Below are 16,559 nucleotides of genomic sequence, written 5' to 3'. Positions count from 1 at the left end.
AGTATTACAGTATATGAGAGCTTTCGGTAGAGGTTGTAATTTAAGTTCACTACAGGTAACATTTGTGTTTTGAAATTTGACAATCAGCTTGGATGTAATTATATTTTTTCCCCATTAGCTTCTGATATTGTGAGCTAATTAACTAAAGAAGAGTTATTTTTTGTTGATTTCTGTCCTTAAAAACCATGTGTTGTATCTCGAGACAAAGACACACGTTTCCTTGCATTGAACAGTCAAGTTGAAATGCAGCTATGTTAAGTAGCATCAGCATGTTAGCTTTGATAGGACATGTTGACACTAGTTTTGGCTCTCGAGCGTCCGTCCTATCTGAAAACCTCTCACAACAGCAAGTGTCAACACCTTGTGTTTGATGACAGGTTCTACCCGGCAGCCATTTTCATGACTGCCAGGCTTCTTTCATCTCCAGTGAAAAAGCCGCATCCTGCAAAGACTGCAAGAACACTTTGTTTCATCGACTAATTTGGTTCTGCTGCAGAGACTGGAAATGTTATTTCTGCTATACATGTTCTCAGACTTTCATATTAATATACACAGCCTCAAGTAATCATTTAGTATCCAGCTTAGAAATCTTTGCACAATTCCTTTACATTTTTCCCTTATTCCTAGCCCACACATTCACATCAGTGTGCAGGTTAGGACACGGACACGGACACACACACACACGGACACACACACACGGACACACACACTCTTTGTCCTTGGCCTCTGTGTTCAGTGAAGCTGCTCTAAAAGTGCCCACTTCAGCTTCTCTGTGTCGTAGACCTGGCAATAGGCCAGTCGCTTACAGTAAAATAATGATTTAGGAAGAGGGAAATGGCCCTTTAGCAGTGGTTTTAAGTCAGGTTCAAATAGTTCTCCAAGTTTTTTTAAGCAAATGTAGCATTCCATTATAAAATTTCACATAAAAACGGAATACAAAAATGTTTATCCACACAGTGAAATGAAGTGAAATTACTAAATGATAAAAACTATATAAAAAATCAATTCAGGAAGCACTAAATACTGTTTAATTCTACTTATTTACAAAATGAGATCATTTCAAATGTGTGTTATCACTAGGGCTGGGCGATATGGACAAAAATTCATATCTCAATATTTTTTCCCAAAATGTCTTAGTATATACAATATAAATATCGATAATTTTAATTAAAATATAGTTTTACCAGTAAGACAATTCAGGGTTACGTTTGCTGGTGCAAAATGTCACACAGGCTATCACAGTGCTTTACGATTGGTGTAAAAAAAAAAAACAATAACTTGTGTGTGTACCACAAACATGGGCCATTAATGGCCCCAAAACTAAATGCACAAAATGACAGTAGAAAATACACAAAATTACTACAAAAACACAAATTAACAGAGAAATATACAATAGAACAACACAAATACTTAATAGGACAACAAAACGCACAATAGGACAACAAACTTACACTTAAAAAAAAATACAAATAAAAGGAGAAATACACAAAACAACAAAAATTATGAAAAGAACAAAATAACGCACAATGGGACAACAGAAATAGATAAAAGAACAAAAATAAACAAAAGGACTGCAAAATGCATGAAAGGCATGACTCCTAAAATTAGTATTTTAATACAAAATAAGCTATAAAATAAAAAATATATCGATATAGGTTATATTGTAATTTTCCATATCACCAAAATAGAAAACTTGATATATCGCACAGCCCTAGTTATCACTCATTCATTCCATCATTATGCTCTATAGTCGTTTTTTCAAAATATTCTGAGCATAATGTAGTCGGACAAAGGGGGTACTTGGACTCAGAAATAAAAGAAAGGGAGTGCTTGAGCCAAAAGAGTTTGAGAACCACTTAACTAGATGATACAGAAGATTACACATTTTTTTATTCGCAAATTGTCGATGGAAACAGTAGCCGCCTCCCACCTGTTTCTTCCTGTCTTACCAGGAGTTGATTGGCCCTTCTGCTACAGTCAGTAATACAGCCACTCTGAGATTGGACCAATAGCTGACGACATAATGACTTATGGCCAAAATATTTTGTGTTTCCATGGGTGTGTTAGAGGAAGGAAATAATGCCTCCAACTCTAACTTCCAGTCGGATTTTACATGGTTCGCTAATAGTCACTGGTAGAAAATCAGCAGTGTTAAGAATTATGATTTTAAAGTGTTTTAAGAAAGCAAACAAGGGGAACAGGTTACATGAGGTTTGATCCAACACGTGAGCAAGTGAAGGTCAACAATGTGGAAAAGTTGGGGATCAGAAAGCAGCATTTTGAATATACAAAAGTAAAATCAGTCCAATATACAAGCACTGCAACATAAACACGCACCCACACACACACACAAATTGCCAAATCTCTGACTCTAATCTCAAAGTCTTTTTAATTTATTTTTAACATTTTATCCAGCCACCAAGCATTGAATAACTAATTGCTGTTAGCTGTCTGAAACATCATGTTCACTTTACAGTTTTACAGCCTCTTAGCCTGTCAAATAATTGTAACAATTCCCAAGCATGAATACACAGTATTACACGCTCATATGTATTACTGAATACTGGAAAGCAACACAATGAGTCATCTTGCTGATATGAAAACAGACTTGGAAGAATTCCTAACTAAAAGTAGAGTTGGGCGTTGGTGTGAAAGCCACATGTCGGAGCCCCAAGCTCATCCAAAATGTATGAAGATATATATTTGTCCGTGCAGAATAATTTTCCCGTTCAGTTCGACTTGGCAAAAATACTGCAAACTATGGACAATAGGGAGACTGCTACTTATTGACAATGTATTCAATATGTATATACAGGCTAAAGTTTGCAAATGAACTTAGATATAGTTCTAACTAGTGCTTAGATACTAATGGGCTGAACATTTTTTGTTGCACAAGTATTTAGAAAAATCTTTCTTCCTGTCTTCTGACTTCCTTGCCCATCTGGTTGTTAGGAATACAACTTGTTTTAAAAGGCACATCTTAAGGAACGAATATATGCATATGTTATGCTTGTAATAATAGCAGTTTCAGCGGTGAGTCGCAGGAGGAGTTTTTATAAAGTGCAATTGAACAGATCTGACGATAAAGTGCCAGTTCATATTTTGCACACGAGACAGCAGCGATGCACTAAATCAGGCTTATTATGATTTTATGCAGTTTCATCACAAACATTTTAAAATAAAATAACTATATATATATATATATATATATATAAATAAGGTTGCAAACCCGCTTCTAACACACCAATAACACAAGCAGCACACTCGTGAACAAGTCACCTCAGTAACACACTTTTCCCCTTTGAGTCCTCATCCTGTTTTTTCTTTGGCGTCGAACATTTTCCAAGGTAAACTACATTGCAATTTGAAACCTTTTAAGTTAATTGTAACTTTAATAGCACATCCCATGTCTTATCCCTTGTTTAAATATTTACAGACATGCCGTAAACAGGCACTCTTTATTAGTCTAAGATGAAGGGTGTGTGTTTACTTTTTGCTTTTCTGTGGAAATCAAATAACATTAAGCCCATAGCTCAACTGAAATAGTAATTATTGCTAATAAGGCGACAAGATCCTTCTTTATTTCAAAATAAGATTAATCAGTTGCCCAAATGCATTTGAACCAGACAAGCTAGAAAAAGTACAATCATTGTTGAAATATCTTTTTTATATGTGAATTCATAAATATCCAATGGTAACAATTTAATCAGCACATTAGAAAACAGTCTGAGAAAATGTATTTTCTGTTACTTTTGTACACTCAAACTTTTGCACGTTTTTTTTAATATGATCAAACATGATCAGAGACTTGTGTATTACAGCCTCTTTTAACCTGCCAAGTAAGTATTTTGTTGTATTAATACAAGTCATTAGTAAAACTTGACGGATCTAGAATTCAGTCGTTGGGAAAAACATTGCAAAACCTAAGCTCTGATAGCTGAGGCAAGTAACAATAAGTAGGTACTCATACATTAAAGCTTTAATGCTGTGATAGAAGAAGATGGTAACTACAAAACGTCCATCACTAAAGAATTACAAAAACATATTACAGACAAATGTGTTACTTAAAACTAAGCAACTTAGTATCAGCCAGAGGCATTCCTTCAGTAAGCACTGCAGGTCGTGTTCTGAGAAAGAGCTTAAAAAGGAACAAATAGGCCTCTGTTAGGAAAAAAGGACAACCTAAAGGGTGCGAGGCTGTAAAAAGAAGGCTTATGTAGAGTCAAAGTTCACAATTTGGCAGGTAGGTAGATACTTTCCTGACATCATTTGGGTCAATTTAAGTTTCCACATCTGGTGCTATTTATTCCCATTTGTAAGTGAATCATGTTTTATTTACTTGAAATTAAGATTTCCACCAATTTTTCTCGAAAGTCAGAAAATGATGATGAAAACACAAGACGGTGATAAAGAACAACAGCCTCTAACCTTTATGTGTGCTTTGCCTTGAGTCAATATTTTATGACCAAGGCCTAATTTTTGACAGGGGAATCCATAACCAGCGGGGACAGCTTTACGCATCTGAATTTTTTAAGAGGAAACTATCTGCCTGGGTTTCAGAAAACATTACCAAGTTTAAGGCAAAGCAAACTAAGCCAGTGAAAGCAGGAAGCTGGCAAGAAGTACAGATTCAGGGCTGAAGTTCCTATAGGCCTTAGAACCTGGAAGTTATTGGATTTGGCAGTGCTAAGCAAGCAACCACCTACAGCCAGAAAAGGACAAGGAAAGAGAGTTTTCTTTATTTTTTTTTAATCTGGACATGCCAACTCAAAGACTCTTCTAAGGCTGCTAAAAACTTTGTTGAGAAAGGCCAAAACCTTTTCAAGTCCTGATGCTGAGCCGTCACGCTATAAGCAGCCTTTAAAAAACCTTCAAACGTCGAGCTGAGACTAGGGTTGAATTCATTTATTTACTTTTTTTTTTTTTAGCATATTTTCTTTTTTGTGTATTAATGCGACTATTGCCAGGTTACCATGCATGGTCTTATTTAAGACCCAATGTAATTAGGTTTTTGAACATATGCAAAAGATTCAAGTGGCAAAATCTGGAAACACAATATCTCCTGCTCTATTTTCCAAAGAAAGCCACATACAATGGACAAAATGCAGGCCATTGCCAATTCTATCCGGAAAGCTCTGCTACTACCCTGGCAAGGCCTTGTCTTCTGACAGCCTATAGCTGGAGAGTAGTTTAGACACAAACACGGCCAGTTACCATGCTGGCTGATCGAAAGTGGTTTTTTTTAATCCAATGAAAGTGAGGCAAGCCAGTAGGACAGACCAGTGATAAACACCATCATCCATCACGCTGGAACAGTGAAAACACTGGGATCGAATCAGGAGAGTGTAGACTTAGATTTAAAGGTGGTGGACTCGCCAAGGCCATGCTTATCGCTACACATGCATAAAATGTCAAAAGAAACACTAAAGCTTACAAAGTTTTATCTTGTGCTTCTTTGTTATCTTTATCAGCTTTTGTAGACATTGGTCCATATATGCTTCTCAAAGTCTAAAGATCGCTGCTGGATGAAAACTATTTGAAATCATCACCCAAGGACAAGTCTAATCATGCAGTTTGAAAGGTAAGGAAATTTACCGAGCATGGGAAAGGAAACATTTTATGGAACAAATACATTGAAGGGTGACTGGCAGGAGAGCCGCTCATGCTGTTCAGTTGTTTCTATATTTCATGCTGTGTCACAACTTGGCAAAGCTTGCCTAACGTTGTTAGCGTCACACAGCAGCGTGTGCAAAGACAGTGAGTTTGAGGTAGGGTGGGTGAGGGGGTAGATAAAAGGGCACAGTGTTCCAAGTGCTATTGAGCGAGCTTCCTAATGCATCTATAGAGCCTGTGTAACCATGTGCATTATGTGTGTGTGTGTTCCTCCTTGCTTTGCAACAGCAGATATCAATGAGCTGTAAAGGCATATGCGTGTGTGTGTGCGTGCGTGTGTGTGTGTGCTCAGCTGACTGAGGCTGTGGGGTGTGTAGACATGCATTACAGATGCACAAACAACAGTAGAGTGTGCTGTATATATAGCACAAGCTGAGATGGGTGCAAATCAATACGGATAACATAAATGTAGGGCGATATTCCATTTCCGCATCACGTTACACTTCCCGTTTCGATATCTTTCCCTGGTTACATTAATTCACTGGCTATTGAACTGTGCTAAACAGAAATATGGTTAATAGAGTAAACTGCTGTTACTAATTTTACATGCTTTAGATTATTCACAAAATTAGGATAGTTGTAGCAAAATCACGTGAGATTACATCGCAAGAGCGAGGTTTGCCACATTGCTAGACCCTCAGCCATCCGTTCAATGGGATAAATACCATGGAAATGTGCGATATAGTCCCAAAACATTATTTGTGAAACTTTTAATTACCACCAACCGGAGAATCGCCCTCCGTTTAAGTGTAGATACTTCTGCTGCGATGTGTCACAACCACTAGTTAAACTAATACACCAAAAGCTAAACAAGGGCCTTTTTAGATTTGAATACAATGCAGTCGTACAATCTAAACCACTTGTTCATCACAACACCGTAAATACACACTTCATTTTCAATCACAGGATAAGATGATTACTACTCGATCCCATCAGAGATTTTGAATGGGATTACTGGTATAGTTGGACATATTTGTCCATTTGTCAAAATTTCTAGATACTCAGTCACCTGTTTTCCAGTTAAAAAATAGAGTGTGAAGCAAGAGAGAAAAAGGAAACAGCTAAGATTAATTTTTCCATTTTAGAACATGAATTAAATTTCTTCAGTCTGTTTATCGCCTTCACCAAAAATTGGAGGCCCTTTAAATGTTTGCTTTATTCATCCCTTCTTTCTTTCGTTCAGAATATGTAAGTTGGTTGGTTGACCAGAAGCATCCACAACTTTATTTTAAAACTCTTGGTAGACCAAGCAATGGAAGCAAAGACATGCTGAACTGTTAAATGCACGACTCAAGAGAAGATTAAAGCCCAAACGGAGCCCGATGCTGAATAAATAATGATATCCATTGTGGGGAAATGTGATCAGGCCTTCTGAAAATCAATAACTAACAACCAGGACACGATGCCCTTAATGACACAGCAACAACTGCAATTCACCACAAACATTAATACTGAATCCCAGATTCCCTTCCGAGAGACATGACCCAAAAAAAGCCGACGAGAAACTGAACAGAAGAAATTCTTCTGAACAAGTCTTTGTTTCTGGGGCTAAGAACTGAAGAACCGCTCTAGAAAGGGAAAATCAGTGGGAACTCGTACAAATCTTCTCACAAAACAACAACTGGGATTTCACTTCGATAACAGTGACTCAAAAGGCAGCGAGTTGAACAAGAGATTATTGCAACGCTGTCTTTTTCAGAGTTACAGAAACTGAATATTTTTTCTTCCTGCACAATACTGAAATCATATTTCATATAAATGATGCATCTCTGCTGTAAAGTGTTTGCCATGTTAGTCAGAAACCACACTAGCTGCCACCTGCTGAAATGTTTATTGTGAGAAAATAATGTATTAGTAGCTGCTACATTTGGTGAGTTTACTGGGATGTAAACAACTTTCTACATCAATATTTACAAACCACTGTTCTGACTTGTTCTACCTTATTCAAATTACCAAATTTTAAAACTGTAGTCACAGTGCTATCTTTTTAAAGATATTCAATTGAAATAATTAACTAAATGTCTACTCTCTTTTGTAGAAATGACTAAATCTGAAGCTTAATGTTATAACTCATATTCTTGTTACCCTTGGGTTTGTCTCAATAAAAGGTCAGTTCAGTCAGTTTGTCCACACAGTCTACTCCGACTGCCTAAATTGTAGCATATTTCATGCAACGGAGGGATTTTAATACACAAATCCGTCCTCGGCAGATTTTGAGAGCATCATAAAAAAACATCAAAATGCAGGCTTTGAATATAAGCTTTGATAAAATGATGGATTTGATCCACAGCTGTGCGGTTACAATGCTAATGTTTTATGTGCAGGACAACTCTAACCTTGAAAATGATCACAGACTACGGTACCTTCCTCATGCATCAGAGGCTGAGACCGTGCACATCAAATCCTGTGACCTGCTGTAGAGCAGGAAAGTGTTTACTTTTCGCGGTTCAACTCTGTTTTCGACTAAATTAGCCACGCACAGAAATACACCAACAATGCAATCACTGGGTAAAAAAGGGTCCAAAAACTAACGATAGATCAACACAACTAAAACCAAAGAGATGGTACATAAATACAGAGGAATTAAACCCAGATAAAGCCTCTCTTTTTTTGACGAGATGATGGAAGTATTCAACTGCTGTCAAAGAAATTCTCTCCAGAAAAAAATCAATGTTGAGTCGACACTTTTAGTTTAATTTCCTATTACATTATATACTTTGTTAATGTATTCTGTAGTGTATGGATAGTTTCCATGAGTGTTCTGGAGTAGTTCATTTTAAGGGTGTCCAGAACCCATATTGATATCAGATATCGTTCCGTTTAAATTTATTTTATTGATTTAACCCATTGGTTAATAATAAATTGTTCCCATACCTACTGTTGCTGACTATTATTCTCTGTTTGAGTAACATCAATTAATCAAACTTTTTCCACACTAATAATAAATAAGTAATAAAAGTATTCTATGAAGCGTTCTAATATCGCATCTGTATCGTACCGGAAGTCAAAAAGTTGTATGAGGACACTTGTAGCTAACTTATTGGTTTTTTCATTAATCTATTGGGAAATGAAGACGGTGTAGTTTTTGATGAAAATATCTAATTGTAATTATTCTGACAGACTGTGAATTTGGGATTCCATGTGGAATAAATGATATGGAATATCATTCTGGCCAGCAGTGTTTTATACAAGGCTGCAAGATGGTTTAAGCACTGCTGATAGATGATTTCACAAAGTGTGAGTACAATAATGTTGAACATCCATCCGCAGTAATTAAAGTCCCTTTGTGCTGTTTGGAATGAAAATGTAACGTTCCAGAGGAAGACGATTGTTTCTGTGTTTACACATGACACAACGTGAGAGTAACCCAACCCTTGCAGACTCAGCCCGAGCTGCTGCAAAGACACTAGAGAAGTGTTGGTGTCAGTTGGGTCAGTTAGCTCTTACCTGCGCTCTCGGTGAGGCAGTGAATGTTGCTGCTGCCTTGGGAATAAGGTGGTGCCGCACAATGGGCTGCTGTGGCTGTTTCTGAGCCAACCCATGGGGGGTGACGATGGGTAGGGGGTGCTGCGAAAGCCATGGTCCGACTCGGTCTCTGCAGTCAGAGATGAGGCTGAGCTCCCCATCACCACGGCGATAAGCGACCAGACCCTATTTTTCTCTATTATGGACTTCAATTTGTCTTGGGACCCAAAGTCACTGAGGTATCTAAGTTTTTGGGACAATATTGAAGACGGCTTTATGCTTTCACATATGAAGCAATTCCAACGATGTCCAAGGATGAAAATGGAAAAAAGGTGCCCATTAAAATCAACATTAAAACAAAAATATAATGGTTTTCAATGTTAGCTATCCAAGTCTGCATGTCAAAGGTTTATCTGCAGTTAGAGGGGAAAGTTATCAGATCAAACAGTAAAGTGAGGCAACGGATGCTCCTTCCAATGAAGAAGGCCACAGTAGTTCTCAAAGCAAATATTTGCGATACTCTCTGGTGTTGACTTCAGGCTGGTCTGCACCACAGCCTCCATCGAGCCGCTCCTGATTCCCCGTGCATTCCTTCCGACACATATCTCCAGTCTGTGCAGCGTCATGTTTAGCCCTCCCTTTTTTACCCGTCTTTTTACATATGCTCAGCAAAAACACAAAAACAAACCCTGAAGCGTGGTGGAAGCATTTCTGCTGTATTTCGCAATAGCAAAATGGACTTCAAACAGTCATCCTGGTCCCTGTAAGATTGCAGATATTTCACGCAAAACAGATGCTATCCAATGTGTTCATAACAACAGTAGTGGATGATTTCATAGCATTGCATGACATGGGGAGGGGTGTTGGCAAAACTGCAAGAATGCAAATATCCAAGTGTCCTCTTTCAGCCATCCACAGGCACACCAACAGCTGCTGAGGAGGCTTACCAGGAAAACAGCCTGGTTGCATTTGTCCCACTGAATAAAACAGGGAAGTTTTACAACCTGTTTCACCTATGGAATTCCCACATGAAAACGGACAGCTTGCATAAAACTAACCAGAGAACCGGTGAGTAAAGAGGGCTGCTTTTAAAACTTCAAAAAGAGATCAGAAAACAGAGGAAATGTCCCGTGTGAAGCTTTCAACTCATGGGTCGAGAGATGATCCTGGTAAAAGAGGATCGCAACACAGCGCGTTTACATGTACATCAGCTTTAGACGTGTCTCAAACACAGGAATGCATAGTTTGTTGAAGCCTGGAGCAGAAGTCGAAGCAGGGCGATGCCTCCTGGATTTTCTTCCACCTTAATCTGCGACATTAATTTCGCACCGCGTGTGCTTGAGTCCGCTGCTGAAACCCATGGATCAGCAAAGGGAAACCCACTCAATCACATCCAGTGTTTCCATGTCGCGCTATTTCAGAAACGATCCGTTTCTAGAGGTCAGAGAAAGAGCAGGAGCCGCAACAAACTGCGCAGGTTCACCCGTTTTTGTTTGTTTATATATAAATCCCGACCGTCCGCCTGCGTTCATCTCATCTCATCTTCCCGATGTTTGGGAAGCAGACTCCACGTTTCAGTCCCGCTGTCGCTATGAGGGTAGAGCTCACGGATGGATTCAAACCAGTTCCGCTCCAAACTGCCGGTCCATGTGGGGGGAACGCCGCGGTGTTTCGTCCGATCCCACCCGGGTGTGTTTCCCTCCTCATCTCCCTCAGAGACAGCCTGGGCCAGTGAGCAGCACAGAAAGAGGATGCGATCTCCTCCAGCGGTTTACTGCGTGTCAGCATGGCGCATGCGCACTGAGCACAGGCAAGGTGGAGGGCTGCGTTCAAATGACTTCAATGAACCTCTGTTGAGGTTCAAGAATGTGTCAAACATTAAAAGCCCGCAGGTAAAAAAAAAAAAAAGAGGAATATTTGGATTATTATGAGACATAAAAACTACAACTTCTAATTTACAAGGAAAATACATCTTATTCCCAGCCTTAAACTTTTAATCCTTTACTAAAGCGCTTTGTTTATTTTCTGATTAGCACTGGATGGTAATACAAGGAAGATCTCAATGTACAATCCTTGTTGTACATTGTTTTGGCAAGCATTCTTGTCCAACCTGACCTAGCGTTGCGTTTCGTTATACTTTATACCAGACATAGGCAACTGGAGGCCCGGGGGCCTCATGCGGCCCTCGGTCTAATTTTATGCAGCTCCCAAAGCAAATGTACAAAATGACAGAAAAATACACAAAACACGAGCAAAAATGCTTGAAAAAAAAATACAAAGAATTACAACAGTTGCAGGAAAATACAGCAAAAGACAAGATACAAATGCAGAAAATACTCAAAAAACACACATAACATCAATAGTTAAACACAAAATTACTCCAAAAGTATATAAAATTACATAAAATGACAAAAAAAAGTACACAAAACATGAAAAATGACTCAGCAAACCCACATTACTAACAAACAAGCTAAACGACAACAGAAATTCACAAAAAATACTCAAAAAAAAAAGAAAAACGCAAAATGACACAAATACACAATGACTCCAACATGCATATATTTTACAAGAAAAACACACAAAAGGACTACAGAAATGCACAAAATGCCTCACAACGAGTAAGACAACAAACATACACAGAATGACAAAAAAAACACACAAAATATTTATAAAAACTCTTTTTTCTTTCCGCTCAGATTGCTCATTATTCTAAATGCTGACGTGAATGTTGATCATGTGACCCTCTGATCAAACAAACACATTTTTTGACCCCCTGTGATAAAAGTTGCCTACCTCTGCTTTATACTATTTATTTGATTACATTCTCTCTTATTTCTTTTGTTTAATTCATTTGTTTTACTACTGTGAAGCACTTTGTGACTATTGTCTGTGAGAAGCGCTATACAGTACACACAGTTTACTTACAACATTTCAAACTTTTTTTCTTTGACAAGGAACAGAGATCTTTTACTATTAATCCTCACGTTAAATGAACATAATTTACTTTATTCTTTGAACATTTCTTTTTATATAATTAAGATCTATGTAGTAGAAATTAACTTAGAGAGCACCTGTACTAATCTTGTATATAACATAAAATGTGTTTAATGTATCACCAAGAAAAACATTTGCACAATTATTTACATTCTTGGCACATTGAGACAGCCATTACACTTCACAGTGCTAGAGTAGTATTTCATGTATCAATAGAATGTAAAGTATGTTTATTTTATTGGTGCATTGGGCCCATATTATGTAGTTACACACTTTATAATGATTCAACATTAATAATGTTTGTTTATTGATTCACAGACCCCAAGCTACAGCCACGGGTCCTTGCACCTCAGTTTAAGAACCACTGTTCTCATCAATATTTAACTGCTACTTGTAGGCACAAAGGTGAATGACCAGCCATTATGTTTACTCATTTGAAAATGTTTCAGTTTGTTATTTTTTTGGTAACTTTTCAACAGTTTGGGGGAGGAATTTTTTCAACCTTGGGGTTGTGACCCCATGGGGGGGGGGGGGGGGGTCCCCCCAAATTTAAAAAGGGTTGCCTGAAATGTGTTAAAAATAATTACTGTTAAAAATAAATATCTTTTTTTTTTAACATTATTCCTTTTCAAATTAAAACAACACACAATCCTAGACAACTGTATTCTATTCCTTCACTTTCTCAAATCTAAATAAAATAAAATGCAGCATAAAGAGAAAAAGAAAGAGAACAAGGAAGAAAAAGACAAAAAAATAAAAATAAAATAACAGCTTAAAAATATAAGACCTGGCACATCTTGTCACTTTGTTTATACTAATCCTGGACACTCTATATTACTGTTAGACAGTATATGAAACATATATATAAAAATGAGGTCACGATCCAAAAAAGGTTGGGAACCATTGCTCTACCGAAACTGAAATCCCTAAACATTGTCTTTACGCTGCTGTACCAACCTCCCCCGTTCCTTACCCAACCAGAGCACCATTGAATTACAGCTTATGAGGAAGCAGATATACAACAACAACCAGGGCGAGAGAAATAGTGACTCAGGGTTTTATCACTTGCCAGGGGGAAGTAAAGGGTTAACAAAATAAGAGACAATGGTGACTGAAACACCCATCATTGCAAAACTGCCCCTGCACATTACTGAGAAAGGCCTTCAAGCTTTTCCTTTCCTTTTTTCCACTTCACGTAACTCGCCTGACCCCATTCTTCACTTAGAATCCAGTGTTTGAACACTTGAAACTCAAGTGACACTGGACCTTTAATTATTACATTTTTTTAAATCACATGGTATTCTGCTAGGAATCATATGTTGTCCCTACATTCCAAAGTGGTGTGTTTTTACAGCATAACCACATTTTTCAGTAGCTGTATTGTAGTTTCAGCCCAGTTATAAACAAACATCTACAAACTCCTTGTTGAGGGAACGCCTGAAGCAGGTACAACCTACCACTTAAATGTTTATTATCCAAGAAACAAAAAGGGGGTTATTTAAAGGATTAAAGCTTTGACACAGTTGGTAGCGAACAAAGATATGACCTGTTTTGTTTTGGTTATTTATCATCCATCTATCTACCTATAAAGCAAGGAATATCTGTGTATGTTCCTTAAATATGTCTGCGAATCTGGCTCAGACTGACCTGAGACTTTCAACATGGCTGCTGCTTGGTTCAAGCAAGTTAGAGGCAGCCTGTGCCAATCACTCTGTAAGCAGCAGGGCAGAGTGCGGAGGCGCGGCGACGGCCCGGGGCTGGGGCGTGTGTTTAATTCAATTAAATTTGCATTAAAAATTAAGTATTTACAAGGTCATTTTAAAGAGGATTTAACTTTTCCACAGCAAGACATTCTTCCAACGGGCACTGCACTAGTAGTTTCAAAATAAAAGCCATGACAAATGGGAAACGTGCTGAGTTGATAACTGGCACTAAACAGAAAACCATGTTTATTTAATTTAACTTGGCTGCGGGATGTAGTAAGGACACTTTAGAAATGAAGTTCAAAATAATAATAATGACACCCTGGAGCTGTTGACTGAGTTATAAAGAATTCATTCACACAATAGCAAAAAGAAGTTTCACAGTAGAACACGAGGACTTCCTTATTAGCTTAATCCTCCATTATTGCTGCCCAACTTCCTCCTATGCTACACCTCGGGTTATGTGAGCACATTGCAGGCTGTACATGAAAACAATTTAGGAGTTTATTCACAAGATATCACCATTTTCCAAGAGGATTTACCATTGAAAACAAGCTGTGTGTGCAGCATTTCAGTTTCTGCCAGGTTGACAACTAGTATGTTTTATTTGGGGTGCAAATCAGACCAATTTTAAAAACAATAAGAAAACATTCCCAGTTCTAAGAAGATGTCAATATATTTTAGGAAGTTATGTAAAGCCGCGCAAATATATTTGTGAGGGTATAAAGTGTACTTTGCATTATTTAAAAAAAGCAACTCAAATGTACTTTTGTGTGTATTATTTGAGAAATGTAACTTGAATTAAATGATTTATGTCAAACATATATGCATTGTGTGTGTTTTTTAAAGTTAGTATTTAAATTTGTGAATTAAGCCTTAGGGAACCATGTCATTTTGTGTATTTTTATGTTGTTTGTCAGTTCTTTTTATTATTCAGTATATTTGTATCTTATTTTGTGTGTTTTTATTGTCATTTTTGTGTGTTGTTGATATTATTTAAATTATTCTCTCTCGGTGTGTGCGTTTTTGGTGTTGTTTGGTTGTTTTTTTACCCCTATGGGTACATGTACCCCCGTTTGAGAAACACTAATCTAGACAGAGAAAGGATTTCAGGATAGCCCATTGATCCAAAAATGAAAATAGCATATGAAATTGAAGAGGGGGTACACCTGATTTGAGAGAGAGAGAGAGAAAGAGAGAATAATTTAAATAATACCAACAACACATAGAATAAGAGAAAAATATACTGAATAATCAAAATATCAGACAAACAACAACAAAATACACTAAATGACACCAAAACACACAAAACTATGATAAAAAGGATCTTGCTTAGAACAGGAACTGAAAATTTGAGGTTCAGTCTTGGTCACACAGGATGGAGATGACTGGAAATGACAAAAACTATAGAAATAAATCTATTCACGAGGCACTAAATATTGTTTCATTCACTTATTTACAAAATGAGATTCTTTGAAATGTGTGTTATTATCATCCATTCATTCCAGCATTATGCTCTATGTCACGTCAGTTGTTTTTTCCCACAGAATTCTGAGTAAAATGTCATAGTCAGACATAAGGGGGTACTTGGTTTCAAAAGTAAGAAAAAGGGGAACTTGAGCCAAAACAAAAAAACAAAACTTGCGAATCAAGGACCTGCATCTTGATGCCGGGAAGATCCTGGAAGAAATCGTAAGTGAGATTTTTGTGTAAACATGTTCTGTTTCATATTGCATAATCAGGTACTTTATGATTATCTGTCTATGCCCCCACGTCTTTCATTGTTTTTGGATGCTGTACAATCTCAAGCTTTCATGCCAACGTGATGACAGATATTTTTTTGTAAAAATGCCCAGTCATCCAGGTACACTTGTTTCATAATTATCCCCTACAATCTGATTTAGTGTTTCCTTCTATAAACAGGTATAATCAAAGATGGATGAGGAAAGATTGGGTTTTAATCTAAATGTTTTTATATAACTAACCTTCGACTTGGGGTTGAACTTTAACCTTTTACCAAGCTAAAGAGTTCATGAGCTGGTTATCAGGTCTGGGATGAGTCTGACTCATCCACAGTTCATCTTCAAAGAAACATGAATAAATCATAACCATGAAACTACTGCTGCTATTGCTATGAAGAGCAGTAGTTTATTTTGAAATGGCAGTAGTAATATTATATTAAATAAATACACGTGGCTGTGTCAGTTAATCAGTCTATTTGTGGAGTAACTGAAAGCCTGGGTGTCCTGTCACTACTGACACGAACTGTACTCGGGTTATGGAGTATAAACAATCCCATTGAAAGGACACCGGGTGCCGTTGTAAACAAAGACTGTCTTTCTCAGCCGTTTGGTCCTCTGACAAAGAGCCGAACACTTCCAAAAGCCTGCTTACAAACGGTTCTTCTTACCTCAGGTCGTGTGAAAGGGGAATTAAAGTGATTCTCAGCCGTCTCTGGGTTAACTTTTCGCCACCATGGATTCGCTAAGAGCCCCCCGGGTCCACCTCTCGGTCATCCTAACACCGTCCCCGGGATTCAGCTGCTCTCCCCCCGGTACCGCCGCATGCTCCAGCCGCTAGTGCCAAACACATAAACGTGCTGGTTGTTTACACTCCCAGCTGAAATAACGACTGATGTCAGTGAGTGTATTAACCTCAAACAGTCCAGGAAGGAAGAGGAAATCTTCAGAGAGCAAACAGATAGCAGGCGTACGTTAAATGCGT

General features: G+C 37.8%; 1 protein-coding gene across 2 annotated transcripts in view; it reads right to left on the bottom strand.

Moving 5' to 3' along the window:
• The window catches only part of capn15 (calpain 15), a 45,602-nt gene extending 29,043 nt beyond the window's left edge, over positions 1–16,559 (bottom strand). Inside the window, exon 1 of one of the 2 annotated variants that reach the window (XM_028476154.1) lies at positions 16,246–16,559. Coding sequence is in view for 1 of the 2 variants with exons in the window: in XM_028476153.1 (XP_028331954.1) it covers positions 9,121–9,299 (179 nt within the window). In the remaining variant the exon portion in view is untranslated. Of the gene's footprint in view, positions 1–9,120; positions 9,300–16,245 lie in introns of those variants that run through there. The other variant, XM_028476153.1, reaches the window with a different exon arrangement.

The sequence above is a fragment of the Gouania willdenowi genome, chromosome 19 (genome assembly GCF_900634775.1).
Source record: "Gouania willdenowi chromosome 19, fGouWil2.1, whole genome shotgun sequence".
Taxonomy (NCBI): domain Eukaryota; kingdom Metazoa; phylum Chordata; class Actinopteri; order Blenniiformes; family Gobiesocidae; genus Gouania; species Gouania willdenowi.
Note: the sequence above shows the minus strand (reverse complement) of the source record. Positions and strands in the feature narration are given on the sequence as shown.